This window comes from Protomyctophum parallelum (assembly GCF_964188405.1).
Source record: "Protomyctophum parallelum genome assembly, chromosome: 4".
Lineage (NCBI taxonomy): Eukaryota > Metazoa > Chordata > Actinopteri > Myctophiformes > Myctophidae > Protomyctophum > Protomyctophum parallelum.
This window is the reverse complement of record NC_139700.1, coordinates 19,677,347-19,692,614: the sequence shown is the minus strand read 5'-3', so window position 1 is coordinate 19,692,614 and position 15,268 is coordinate 19,677,347. Positions and strand designations below refer to the sequence as shown.

The 15,268-nt window shown below is 42.8% G+C and overlaps 1 protein-coding gene across 1 annotated transcript in view; it reads right to left on the bottom strand.

Moving 5' to 3' along the window:
- The window catches only part of fkbp16 (FKBP prolyl isomerase 16), a gene marked incomplete at both ends in the record, with an annotated part of 44,786 nt that extends 30,379 nt beyond the window's left edge, over positions 1-14,407 (bottom strand). Inside the window, 3 exons of the mRNA XM_083762711.1 lie at positions 12,178-12,266; positions 13,058-13,227; positions 13,996-14,407. Of these exons, the coding sequence (XP_083618837.1) occupies positions 12,178-12,266; positions 13,058-13,227; positions 13,996-14,407 (671 nt within the window). The remainder of the gene's footprint in view (positions 1-12,177; positions 12,267-13,057; positions 13,228-13,995) is intronic.
- Positions 14,408-15,268: the final 861 nt, after the last annotated feature.

Genomic DNA, 15,268 nt, shown 5'->3' with positions numbered 1-15,268 from the left:
CAAAACGGCTTAAGGGTAATCCCGGCGATACGATTGAGCCTAAGCGATTTCTGTAATGTTAGCAAGGACGATGAAATCGTGTGACATATGAAAATAATCTCTCCTCTCATATTGTCGGAAACCTTGTATCGTCATTATGTCACTCCTTTCTTTTTTCATAAATCAATGCTCTTGAGTTTGGTTCACATCGGTCTATAGGTGTTACAAATATTTAATCAGTGAAAGGTATTACTAAGAGCTTGTGGCTAATAACTCTTGTTTATTGGATCCATTGGAACACTAGTTGTGTCAGAGCCTGTGGCAGTACACTGTAACTCTGAGAGAGGTCCACAGATTTGCAACAGAAAAAGAAAACAAGGCAATATGGCTGTATGGACATTGGCCAATCAATCTAAATTGGCCAAAAGGTTTTCATTGCGACTGTAGGTAGCATTTACTATGAAAACCTGCATCTCCCATCCGTCAGTTAGTTAGTCACCCCACGCCTCAATATATGGTCACGCCTCGTGACCTCACTCCTCCATATATGGTCACGCCTCATGACAGCACGCCTCCATATGGTTACGCTTCATGACATCATGCCTCGTGACACATCACGCCACCATATATGGCCATCTCCATATATGAAGATCACGACACTAACCTCATCTAACCCTGTATAACCATGCATGGAGAAGACTGGATCATCACCTAGATCTGCATATATGGAGCCGGCCAGCAACTCTACATCTGACCTCAAACCCTTAGATCTCCATATATGGAGCTAATCTGTTCTGACATTCCATATGTTGATTCTTCCCCACCCGTCCTTCCTGTTCTGACATTCCATATGTTGATCTGACCTCATCAAGACACTCAAGACACGCTCCAAGAACATCAGGCAAATGTTAGGGGAATTGAGTCATGTTAGGGGAATATGTTTCTGTTGGTGTGACGCCCATGATCCTACCATATACAGTCTGTGTGCTGTATGCAGACAAAATAAATGTACTGTACCATGAGCACTACCACAGAAGGAAATACAGTAGCCTACCGCTCCTTGCAAACAGCCAACTAAAAAGCAGTATTGGCTAGTGTTAAGCCAACGGGCAAAGCGATATTTTAATGTCATTACTCAATCAGTTAAGTTAAGTGTATTGTGCTAACCTGCTGGTCCAGCCAAAAATACAAAAGCAGAAGTTCACATTGAGGGTAGTGCCATATTACAGCTGGGGGCCGGCTGTGTTGACTACAGAGATAAGCCTGCAAGCAGGAGAGGAAAAAGGTAAACATCCATGCAGACTTTGCAGAGATTAGTTGAGGCACATGCACTGGTCAAACACTCCAACCGAGAGGCAAATACATACAAATGACACATCAGAGTGACATTAAATCTAGTATTAAAGTATCTAAAAGATACTATTATTTCCCTTCGTTTGATTCATACATTTCAGCGTATATGCTCCATGAACATGTTTGACCGAGTCAGCTGCAGCAGCAGGAGAACACTATACTGAGAAGCTAGTGTTGTGATCTTTATCTCGAATGTGTGTGTCACGGTTGTCTGTGCATGTTGGCGTGCTCCTGAGGTCTGGGTGTGGCTTCTAGTTGGCCTGCTGCGGGTGTGCCAGGAAAACTGCAAACAGAGGCCAAAAGCTTAAAAAAGGAATAATGTAAACCCAGGCGTTCAATTGCAGGTTCGTTCAAGACTGCTGCTGCAATCTCTAGTGCTATGGTAAACAGGAGAAAGAAAGACAAAAATAATCCATGTCTGCTCTTATCACCCTCTTCTGTCAACGTTAGCCTTAAAGTTAGAGTGAAATCTTGCACTCTAGAGTTGTATGTGAAAAGTCAGCGAACAGTTTGTATTGCTGTGTGTCATGGGGGATGAGTCACACAACCATGGGCTCAGAGAGCTATTCTACGTGATCACCCTCACACATCTAGATTAACCTCCCCTGGTGTGTGCATGATGCGTGTGTTCTGTCTTATGTCTTTCTCTCTTTCCTCTGTCTCTACATTGCAGGGGGAGGCCACCAGCTAAAGGAATGGATATTTGCATAAAAGCTAAGAAAAACCATAAATAATCCTTAAACAATGTAGTGTCCCTGTAAATGTCATTCTTGCAAGTATATGGGGCATAAAGCAGAACTTCAAGTTCCAGGCTGTATCAGGTTAACACTGGTGATAAGAGCTAGATTATGCAACAAGGAGAGGCACGGAGCGTACACGTGTGTGTCTGTCTCTCTGTTAGACCCTCCAGAAAAATGTAATATGCGATTACATAATTTACAGCATAAAACCACATAAAACCCTGCATATTTTGCTACTTTTTGCCACTTTTGCATATTTCACAACGTTCTGCATATATCGCAACTTTCCGAATATTTCGCATTTCTCTGCATAAAATGTGCATTTGTTCATGCGTGTTTTATGCATGGACAAAGAAACACACACACACACACACACACACACACACACACACACACACACACACACGCAAGCAAGCAAGCACATACTGTCATCTACTCACTTACAGTATACACTCATACATACACACACATAGCTGCAGTGCCGAATCAACCCCTCCGAGGGCCCTGGCGCTACACCAAATCAAAAGGTTCCTGTGTTGCGTTACATTGAAATCGGTGACCTATGAATACGGTTTCGACGGAAGCAACAGCTGTAACTATTTGAAATAGTCTCGCAAAGGGCCCTGCAAGCTGTGGGCCCTGGCGCTTAAGTTCCATTGTTAATTCGGTCCTGCATAGCTGTAGTGTACACACTCACTCATAAAAATCGTAGTAAGCAGAACAAGTTCTGGCTAGTTATTTTTCTCTTGTCACTTCTTGTTCTTCAAGTCTTGGGGAGGTGTAACCTATATAGAGTAGCTCTGCCTATATAGCCCAGAAGCCTAATATCACCCTTGTCCTTTGGAAGAGTTTTCCCATGTGCGTGACCTGAGTTTGAATCCAGGTGGTTACACTCATGACACAGGACACATCCAGTCTATTTCCTTGTTGTTGGAGGGGATAGAAAAAGAGAGGGAGGCAGAGATTGCCATGATGCCATATTTTTGGTGAAGCCCGCAGTAACCCTCACGCATCATTAGAAATCATCCCATTCATTACAGAGTTCACTCTCTTTAACATGTTGTCAGTTTGGTCTATGGGTGTATTTGTTTGCATACTTCTCTCTCCTGAGAATGCCACTGTTATCTTAAACAGCTGCATTGCCAGCGGGATATGGGTGTGTCTCAGACAGTTACGAGGAAAGGCTTCCACACGAAGTTGCCGGCCTACAGGAATGTAATAATTAATCTAAGTACAGGTAAATGTACTATCCAATATTGTATGGTTGTCACATAAGAGCAACATTAAAGTAATTCAAGTATGCCCACACCAACACAGGCCACTGTCAACGAAGTCCACAACAGAGGGAGTTCAACAAATGACGTTCAACCCAGATTCGGCTCAAATGTGCCTACAGTATATAATGATTTCGTTTTTGAGCAGTGTCTCCGCTCCATTACGCAGCAATGTGTTTCCCTACTGCATGTGTACAGTACGTGTCTGTCCAAGCACGGAAAGCTACGGTAACTCTGTCATTTCTCGACCGTTTCGAACACGGGAAGACTTGCCAGAACGGGGCCGGCTCCCTGGGAGCGTTCATGGGGGTGTGGATGTTCCGGGGTTCCCCCGAAAACCCCCACATGGTAACTCTGTAATTTCCCAACCGTTTCGGACACGGGAAGGCTCGCCGGAACCGGGTCGGCCCCCTGGGCGCGTTCCTGGGGGTCTGGATGTTCCGGGGAAACCCCCGGGGACCCCCACACGGTAACAATCAATCAATCAATCAATCAATTAATACACAAGCCAGCATGGCGATGACCCCTGGTAGTGACCGAAACGTTGCCTACTTGATAAATGTATCCTCTTGTACAGAGCAGATTAACAGTGTGCGTGCAGGCGTATTTTTCTATTTTATTATTGATGTTTGATTGATTGATTTGCCTACGCACCTGTTCCAAAGCCTCTACTCTAGGTGTGCGAAAGTCTTTCTCTACAGTAAAAAAGAAAAGAAAATCCGAAGGGGGACATTTTCTAAAAAAAAGATTTTAAAGATTTGTTTTAGGCTTTTCTGCCTTTATTGATAGCATCAAGTGAAGACTGACAGGAAAGAGGGAGAGAGAGAAGGGGAGAGACATGTAGCAAAGGTCGTCATGAACGGGACTCGAACATGTGACACGCTGTCAGGCCAAAGCCTATATGTGGCATGCACCTGGACCACTTGGCCAAATTAGACAGTCAAAGTTTTCCAAAGGGAAATGTATTTAATTCAGTCTGACCAGAAACAGGGACCAAACAGAATCCCCAATGGTGATAAAGAACGACCCATAACCCTCAGCAAATCTAACACTGGTAATAACCATCATCCAATAAGGGAAATGTTCAGGCTGCATACAGTACGTTAACTTTTCTGAATACATATACACTCAAACTTGTGGCTAGTGCTGGGCCAGCAAAGTGGGTAGTCGTCAAGGCTTAGGTAGCCATTTGAGTAGGCTCTTCCTCCGTGGCACCCTCCTCCTTCAGTCAAACTTGTTTGTTGTTATTCCTAACTCAGAAAGTCATTGCGATAGCTGTGTATGGAACACACACAGCTATCAAAGTGACTCCATGCATGTCTCGCAGTCGAAAGGTTTAGTGTAGATGTGTAATTTCATGTTGTTGTATATTATTTCATCATAAACACAACTCCCACAAGGCACATTGCTGAAACAGCTGAATTGCATTCTGGGTTCACACTGTCCATCTGGGCTGGGATCATTGAACAATTCGACATATCCCAGTGGCCTAGTAAACAGCACTTCAACATGCGTCACTGAGGAGGTTCACTTCTCTGCCAAGAACAGAAGTCTTTGCCAAAAATGATAGCAGTGCAGTGACTTCGCTATGAGCACCAGGCCATGAGTGGCTGTATATACGTAAAAGCCTACCATGTTAAAACATAGAAGCTTTCTCTACATTGCAGTTTTTATGTAGTATATTTCATGTAACGTCAAGACAACACAAAATGCATTCGGGCCGTGCAGAGAGCACTGGGGGGGCAGGGGCTCAAACTCCAGAAAAGGGAACATGTGTGGGCGAGCTTTATAGTGCGCGCCGATTTTTGGGGTTGGTCTTTTTGTGGAGTCAGTAAAATAAGCAATATGTTAAGTCTGAAACTAAAACTGACTAATGGCAGATTAAAAGATAATTCATTATGATAGTGGAATTTATCATTACTTGTCAAATGTTCGTCTTGAAGGGCCAATGGCACTTATTGGTCCCCCACACAAGCCCTTATTGGTCCCCCACACAAGCCCTTATTGCCCCCCCCCACACAAGCCCTTATTTGCCCCCCACACAAGCCCTTATTTGCCCCCCACACAAGCCCTTATTTGCCCCCACACAAGCCCTTATTGGTCCCCCACACAAGCCCTTATTGGCCCCCACACAAGCCCTTATTGGCCCCCACATAAGCCCTTATTGGCCCCCCACACAAGCCCTTATTGGTCCCCCACACAAGCCCTTATTGGCCCCCACACAAGCCCTTATTGGCCCCCCACACAAGCCCTTATTGGCCCCCACACAAGCCCTTATTGGCCCCCCACACAAGCCCTTATTGGCCCCCACATAAGCCCTTATTGGCCCCCCACACAAGCCCTTATTGCCCCCCCACACAAGCCCTTATTGGCCCCCACACAAGCCCTTATTCTCCCCCACACAAGCCCTTATTGGTCCCCCACACAAGCCCTTATTGGCCCCCACCTAAGCCCTTATTGGCCCCCCACACAAGCCCTTATTGGCCCCCACACAAGCCCTTATTGGCCCCCCACACAAGCCCTTATTGGCTCCCCACACAAGCCCTTATTTGCCCCCACATAAGCCCTTATTGGCCCCCCACACAAGCCCTTATTGGCCCCCCACACAAGCCCTTTTTGGCCCCCACATAAGCCCTTATTGCCCCCCCACACAAGCCCTTATTGGCCCCGCACACATGCCCTTATTGCCCCCCCACACAAGCCCCTTTTGGCCCCCACATTTAATAACATTTAATTTTGTTTTAGAGAAAGGGCACTTTCTGCAAAAGGGCAGGTGCTCAAGCCCCCCTAGCCCCCCCCCCCCCCCCCCCTTCCCCCTGCACATGCCTGAATGATGCGGCTCATATGTTTAACCTACATATCTCTGCTGTCGGACGAAACCACCAAACTCATAAATAGTCATTTATCAGGAAATTAATAATATATATTTTTCAGGAAATGAAGAATACTGCCTCATCAAAGTTGGTGTTGCGACTTCATATTATTGCAATAGCACTGATTTATGCTATAATAATAATAATATTAATAATAATAATCTAAAACCTCAAAAATTGTTAGGTGGTATCCTATTGTTTTGCTTGAATGTTTAGCAGAATCCAGGGAATCCAAGAGGAAGTGCAGAGGTTATAAACGAGGAAGCTCACAGTGAAATTGAAAAACTGGTTTAACACAGTTACCAAGTGTTGAAAAGCAAACCCAAGTCTGTGAAAATGCCTACAGCTGACAGCAGTGACTTTGATGGAATGGCCTTCTGAGGAAATACAGCATGATGAAGATGTCCAATCAATTATTCAAATCTAAAATGTTGCTTGGATAATGACTCTCATGCAAAACCCTTCCATAACTCTATATTCTTTTGGGTCTTTTTTGTACTGTATTACTGCTTCTTAATTCTTTGTATACCGTATCTGCCAACATCCTTTGCAAAAATGAAGGTTCCACAATTTCATGCAGCTGCTGTGGCTGCCAACACTAGTAGATCTATGCAATTCAATGTGAAATACGTTTACAGGCCAGTAGGCTTATTTTTGTATTTGTGTGCCTACACACACCGTGGATGCCAGAACAGAACCTATTCCCCAAACTTTTCATAGCCATTTCAGGAGGCTGATTTAGGCAATTAGGTGTTCAGAGTCACACTAATTCTGGGGGAGCCCGGGATCGAATCTCTGCCCTGCATTTTTTTTGGAGCACCATCAGGAGGCCGATTTTTTTCTAAGCAATTTTTTATATATTACTCCTATCGGTAGGCATATCTCTAGACATCCTGATTGGCTAAGTTTGCAGGAGTTGCTCGTTTTTAACAAAATGCCTCAAATCATAAACGCAACGTCCGATTGCCGTGAAACTTTGTACATTCCCACTATACTTCGTAAATATTCGTTATGAAATATTATTACCGGTAATTATAATCAATCAATCAATCAATCAATCAAATTCATTTTGGAGTAGTGCTACTGTGGTTTTGTTTCAAACTGAATTCTGGGTATTGCAATTCTTACAGACAACAGAGCTACCAGAGGTGTCGCCAAAAATACTACTACTACAGTGTTTTCATTTGTGAGGGTAATCCTATGATCACCCTTAACCTAATCTCTCAAGACAGCAGATTCTGTCAGCACGACTGCCTTAGGGTACGGACACACTGGGTTTTGAGTGTGATGTAGCCGCCTTTTTGCAATGCTTTTCAATATGTATGGAGAAGTTTGTTTATTTGAAGCAGATAAATGCATGAGACAGTTGTTGCTTTTCTCCCTCTGTCCAATCGTGTTAATATAAACAGTTCCTATTTAATAACACAAAAAGGCGGTTGTACCCTCTTTTTATCAGCTCGCAGGACTGATCAATATACACTCGCTGTCATCACTTTTTCCTCATTGAACATCACTGCTACTGCTTGAGAGCACAGTCACATCGCACTTTTATTCTACCTTGAGGGCGGATTCTGCCAATGCATTTGATTTCAATGGGAATGGAGCGTTTTGCTACCATTTGCGGATTTCTCCAAAAATACGCTCCCTTCCCATTGAAATGCATTGGCAGAATCCGCCCTCAAGGTTTTAAGTTTATGTCAGTCAAAAATACTATTCCACTACGCCAAATTTATACTTCACGGGGTCGTGCACCGAAAATAACCAATCTATAAGCTCACAGCGTGTCATGTCACCTTTGAGTTTATATTGTCTATTTTCATAGTGTTTATATCTGCTGTTTGGCTTGCCAACTGAAGGGGATTTGGTCCTTGTCCTTGCAGACCCATCTCAGACTGTATGGGTGTGACGCATGCTTGACGCATGCTTCTTGTGTGTGTACAGTATGTGTGCATACAAGGCCGCTGGGTCTAGTACTAATATCATATCAGATCATATCTTGTGTCAGAAACAGACAGTATGAATGCTGTGACAGAGAAAGGTCGCTCCCATTTCATTTCTCGTTCTCATTGCCGCCAGTTCTGACAGAATGTGTTCCTTACAGCCGATTTAGTCACAACCACCTTACCGCTGTCGGTTGAAATCAATCAGGTAAATTGTGGTTCCTGACGATTTCTTCCTCTGAGAGGGGCCCTATTAGCTATATAGGCTACTCACATTTAGCTAAGTCTGATTTTGGGGGGGTCCCCAGATGACAGTAAAGTGACAATTTAAGGACTTTTAAGAACTTTTTATACCTAAAACATCACACCCGTGTGAAGTGAGGGCGCTCTTATCATCATACATCATTAAGATTCATCAAACAACATCTCATTCTGGCCAATCACAATTTGCGTCCTCACTTTTCCTTCTTCACTTTTCTGCCCTATATATGCAAATAATTATCTAACATATGATTAACGAAATGTCTGAATGTCTGCTCCTCACTGGCTGCAACAATCGCTCTGAATTTTCACACAGGCATTGACCATTAACGAAGCCCTTTTTTAAATTTTACAAATTTGTTAATTCAATTATTATTAGTGAATTACATTTTCCCATCGACTCATATGGGAAAATGCAATCATTTTCCGCCCTTTAGAATATTCTTCAAAACACACTTTTTGCTCTTCCACCTACAGATTTTGTCCAAATCTCTGGAACTATCCGATTAAAACACCACAGGCAGAATTTTCATAGTCCATATCGTTCGGCTGTAATCGGCTTCCCAAGTTAGTGGGAGGGGCCAATTTTACAAAAAATGCCACAAATCACGAACGGAATGTCCAATCCACCCCAAATTGTAATCACATGTCACAGAGAGCCAAAAGCAATTCCATGTTCGTCCATAGGGGGCGCTGCAAATGCAAGAAAAATAAAGTTTGTTGCAAAACCATGCTTTTTGGGGATAGATCCAATCCTAATTACTTACACATGATCACAGGGGTGACTTGACATTGTAATTGGCTAGTTAAATCAGTGGGAGGGGCCTATATTTCCAAAGGCGCCATCGAGCCAACCACACTTTGCAATTTCCCCAGAATAGCACCTTTCCGTACTACTTGCCTGACGGGCAAGTGCCTCTGACACCAGACTGACCTCAAAATACAGTATACATAAATAATACGATCTATTAAATCGCATCACCCACACTGTACATAATTTGGTGTTCATATATTCAAAGGGGTAAGGACTAGTAATAATAATATATTATAATATGCAAATATGTCTTCCTGGTGTATTCCCGGCTTCTTCCTGAAACAGCCACGGGCGTAGCTTAAGAGGTCCAAGTATTGTATTTCTCGAAGATTGCGCAATGTCTGACATCTCTCTACCAGCCACATATATAACGGGTTTTCACTTTTGTCTTCAATGTTTGTGCTTACACAAATCTGGAAAGCTGGGCTTAAGAGCGCCTAACGCCCCTCAGAAACGGGAAGTGAAATGGAAAACATCACACCCGACCCGTGTGATGTGAGGGGTGCTCTTAATAACATCATACATCTTCTCATTCCAGTCAATCACAATTTCCGTCTTACATTTTCTGCCCTCACTTTTTATCCTCAATATGTACTTTGCACAGCCAATCAAATCATCACTATGGGGTACACACAGACGCACAAAGCTGGGCATAGGATGGGCTAGCACCCCTCAAAAACAAATATGATTATTATAGATCGAAAAATGATGATGATGACAGCTCACTTTTAATTCTTTGCCTTTTTTCCTTGATCAGATACTGCTCTGATAGATCTTTGCTGGATGTTTGCAACATATGTTGCAATGCAAACATCACATTTTCAGACCAAATCATTTATTTCAACAATAACTTATTTTGTTGCAAATTGTTTTGAGTACAGTATTTAGTTCTTTAAGTTATTATGGGAAACTATGGAAACAAACAACCTCAGTGTGTCAATAGCCTTTACATAGCTGGCATGGTGCCCAGATTGTCTACCTTAGGGGCAAGGTTACATTTGACTCTACGCTACGGTATACAACCCTAATCAACTGCATCAAAACAATCATTAACTGAGCTCCTGCTGTCTGTCTCTCTCTCTCTCTCTCTCTCTCTCTCTCTCTCTCTCTCTTGGTCTCTACACACACTGTGACTCACCACATAACAAGGCCACAGAGATTTCTTCTTATACTCACAGTCTCACACCTCCCACGGCCCCCTAAAAATCACCCATCAGCACCTCTCTCACTTCCATCGCTCCCCCCCCCCCCCCCCCCACACACACACACACACACACGCACACACGCACTCACGCACGCGCGCGCACACACACACACACACACACACACACACACACACACACACACACACACACACACACACACACATGCACAGACACACAACCAACCAAATTTAACAACCACTGTGACCTACCTCTCTCTGGAGCACCATAATACAAACAAGACCTCACACACACACACACACACACACACACACACACACTGATTGCACGCATGCACGCTACATGCTAGACACTAGTAGACAGACACCAAGACCATGAAGAGCCACACAGACACGTCACACTGCCCCAGATGAAAAAACAGAAGACCACAAAGAAACAATACACACATATGACGTGCTCAAAGTGTGCCGTTGTCTGCATTGGGGGCACGAGATGTTATAATGCCGAGATGTACAATTATGACTTCTAAAGTTAGTGCTGGGGAATTATGCTTTTATGATGTACACACAAGCATAATTCATACTTTGTTCTATACCATGAAAAGAAACCATTTTCTGGCCACCTTGGAATGAGCGATATTTCATTCATTCTGCATATTCTATAGGCTACATGGATCACCCTGTGGTTGCTGCCAAGTGGTTGATTGGCTTGGCGTCTCCACTGCTTCTACATTTACGCCACTTGTGGTCAAATAAAATATAATTTATAGCACACAAGTTCAACGCATTGCATGTTATGTTATGAGCTTGCAGATCGGTTATTTTTGCTACTTTTGCATGACAATATATATTGTACGACAAAGACACACATACGGTAAAGAACATGAAATATAGATATACAAGGTTTCGGCCTGACAGCAGTGATGTGATATGTTTTATTTTCTGTATCACTCCTCGCTACAGATGTCCAGACACCAGATGTAATTGTTTATGATGCATCAGATGATCCGGAAATACGTGACTGAACGGCGCACTTGTCCTCAAAGGACCAGCCTTAGTGCTTTGTCCTGGCACTCGTGAAAGTCTGAATAACAAAATAACAAATATAATGTACATTTGATATAACAAAATCGTATGTAATAATTGGAGAATGTGCTATAAAATGTATGATAAAAACAAATTATGATGCATGATCTACATATGGCATGGCAACCCCTAAAAACTAGGTGACGAATCCTTTTCATATGGTGGAAAACTGAAATCTCATCCTCACAATGTGTTCATGTTATCTCCAAGTAAGCACAACCTAGACAAACACAATAACACATTTTTGGGTAGTAACAAACCAGACTCCTTTCTGTTTACACTGCCCCTTTTAATGGCACAGGCCAGTGTTATAAACCTAAGCCATTGGCTGTAATATGAGCACTGTCCTCCCTTAGGCTGGGAGGTGTTGGCCCCTGGCCACCTCTGAATGGCGTTAGGGGGAGCTAGGCCATCTGCTCCTGTTTATGGTTCATTAACCCTGCTACTGAAGATAACCAGGCTGCCCCCACAGCAACAGGTACAAAATCCCTGGGCCTCTTACAGAGTGATGATAGAAGATAGATACTTTTTGAAATCAGGATAATTGAGTAAATCTGGAATTCTGGTTTAAACATCCTCCCCATGGCTTGTAGGTAGCATCATAAATAGTCCTCAGATTTACAAAGATATGCCAAAGCTGGATGGTTGGTTCCATGCCACGCGATGTGGTGAAGGCAATGTGGCAGCATCCCTACCTTCCAAAATGTCCATAAGCAAACTGTGAATCTGCCAGCAGTAATGCAATCTCATCCCTCCGCATAGTCGTGGCACACTCCTCCAGGGCCTGCAGGTTTGAAACAGCATGGCATAAATTCACTGCACTACTCAGTGGACATGTTGTATTTGCACACAGTTATTCTTGAACAGCTGTCTCATATTCTCTGCATGTTGAATCCAAACTCGTCCTGAACAGTTTGCTGTCGGTACTAGTAGATGTTACTATATGCACATAATTTGCTGTCATTCGTCGTTATTGGCCGGAAACCTTGCACTGTACGTCCAAAACCGTACCTTTTCAGGAAATGAAACGAAAAGAACCTGTGTCCAATGGCTCCAATGTAGGCACAAGCTCTCACGCCATTGGTAAAATATTAATAAAACACAAAGACAAACGTAACCACTTTCAACCTGGCATCCCTATTTTGATCATATCATTATAGGCTTGTAGATCAGCTACTTTCACTATTATTTTTTCATGTTTTTGAGGGGCGCTAGCCCCTCCTACATTCAGCTATAGTGTCGATTTTTGAACACAAACAATAAATGCCATTAACAATGAATGGATAATTTACATCATATGTGACGAGCAAATCGGCAATTTTAGTCCTACACAAAAGACAAAAATTCCCATTGACAATGAATGGAGAATTTACGTATGTGTCTGAGCAAATCGACAAGTTACGTCATGACGATGTACGATGATAATGATTATGTATTTCAAATAATTAAGAACAAACTCTTTTGGACATGGAAGGTTTCCGCCGGACTGCGATGGTACTCACTTATTAGGTGTATAGCCAAACACAGGTGAACTGGAGGAACCTGCTCAGCTGTTGAGAGGTTAAAAGCCCTCACCTGATTTACGTCTCCCTCTCCTATGACAAAGACCATCTTGCAGTCTCTCTCCACCACAGTGCGTTCCTCCATGAAACCTTGCATCTTCACAGTGACCTCCTGACCCCAGGCAGGGTGCAAGGCATCTGGAAGCCCAGGCTTCAGAACCTTCTTCCTTAACAGCCGCTCATCTGGATGAGGAGGAGGAAAGGAAGGTCATGTTGTGTAAACAATGTTAATCTCATCTGTCATTTGTCTGTTGGTTGTTGTTGTCTTGCAGATCTGAAATGACCACTCAAAGTGAGTGCTACTGTCAAATAGAGAGAGATTTAACCACTTAAGCCCGCCTATAATATACAAGCTACATATAAGCAACACGTTACAACACATTGTGAGCCTGACACATTTGACACATCACATTTCGAGGGACCCCCTCCAAAACGAGATGATACATCTCAAGGGGATATCCTTTCTCAATAAAGGTTCATATATATATTTAAAGGTATATTCAGTGATTTCACTTAATTCAAATATCACTTATTTTTTTGTTTTGTTGTGATAATCCTCTCTACTATAGAGTGTGCTGGCCATATAAGGAGTTCCTCCCTGTCCCCAGTTAACCCCTGGGGGTCAAAAAACCTTAGGTTTCGTTTTTGGCTCTCTATCCTGATTGGACCAAAGGCTGGGTCCCACAGCCAAAAACGAAACCTAAGGTTTTTTGAGTGAAATCACTGAATATACCTTTAAGAAAATATAAAATGTGTTTAAACGTTTACACATTTACATTTATTTATTTTAAAATGTGCCCAATAATGTAGCCAAATGTGGTTAAAGTATTACTAAGCAAATAGACATTGTGCATGTACCAAAATGTGTATACGATATTCTATTAATGATTCCTGACTCCAGGTACAATGTGCATAAATTATGTATATCCTATTTGTGTATCATAGGCTTACCATTGAGGTCCTCCCAGTTTTCTGTCACGAACAGCTCCTCGAATGTAGAGTAAGTCCACTCTTCTGTCTCATATTCGGGGAACAGATTATCTGCAGAGCTGTCCCTTTCCTCCTCAGCCTCTGTTATAGATGGGTCAACAAATCGGACTGTCTTCCAACTGTTTCTCTTCTGAAGCGTCTTCCCATCCTCATGCCTTATCCGCGTGAGGATGGGAAGGCCAACGGAGGCCTTTTTCCCACTACATTCACTCCCTACACATTGGCTCTCAGGTTCCTTCTCCTTGTTCCCGTGTGGCTCCTCATGCTCCTGTACGGACTCATGAATCTGCTCTTTCTCTGTTCTGTTGTCTTTGTCGGCAGACTCTTCACAACATGTGTCGCTCTCCATTTCACCATAGGGAGCCAGAGGCATCATCAGAGACTCCAAGAGGGATGATCCTTCTTCTCCAAACGATCTCTTATGAGCGTGTTGGTTTGTAGTTTTGTTGTAAATGAAATCTTTAACCCTGTTGTTTAATTAAAACCAAAACATATCTTCATCCATAAAAGACACCACGTGATATTAATGAAATAAAAAAGAGCATCCACATGGTGTTTGATTAAATCTACCTTGCAAATGCATCCCTAAATACTAGCTTCATCTGACCAATGTAAATTGTACGGCACGACGAAGCACTCTCAGTCAGCAGGCTTGTAGGGTGGTAATCTTCAGGATTAGAAGAGCAAAACAGAATCTGCCTGAACGTCTGTAAGCTTCTTAATGAGTTCATCACACTGACCCATAATGCAGTTTCCCTGAGGGCAGTCTACCAATAAGATCTCAGGAGCTGCAGTCTCTATTGCTTAATTATTATGCTGTTGTTGTGATTTTTTTGTTTTGTACTTTGACCATGTCAGTCAAAGTCTAGAACAACTGTGGTGACTTGTTGACCCCTGAATTGTCGTGCACCAGATTACCCAGTTGCATTTACTTTTCTTGAGTACTAATTAAGTATAGTATAATGTAGTATAGTATGCATAATTTATATATATAGTTTCATTATATAGATACTCCACTGTTACGCTCTTAGCTTACCCATGTTTCATGATAACTACTTTTTATGTATGTGATGTATGCCATGCTTTTTTGTTATTGCTTAATGTAAATCGCTCTGGATTAAGAGCGTCTGCTACATGCCTAAATTGTAAAGTTGTTTTGTACCCTCAGATCGGAGTCAGTCTCCTGACTCCCATGAAAACCAAACTAGTCACCATGGGTGACCGGGCGTTCGCA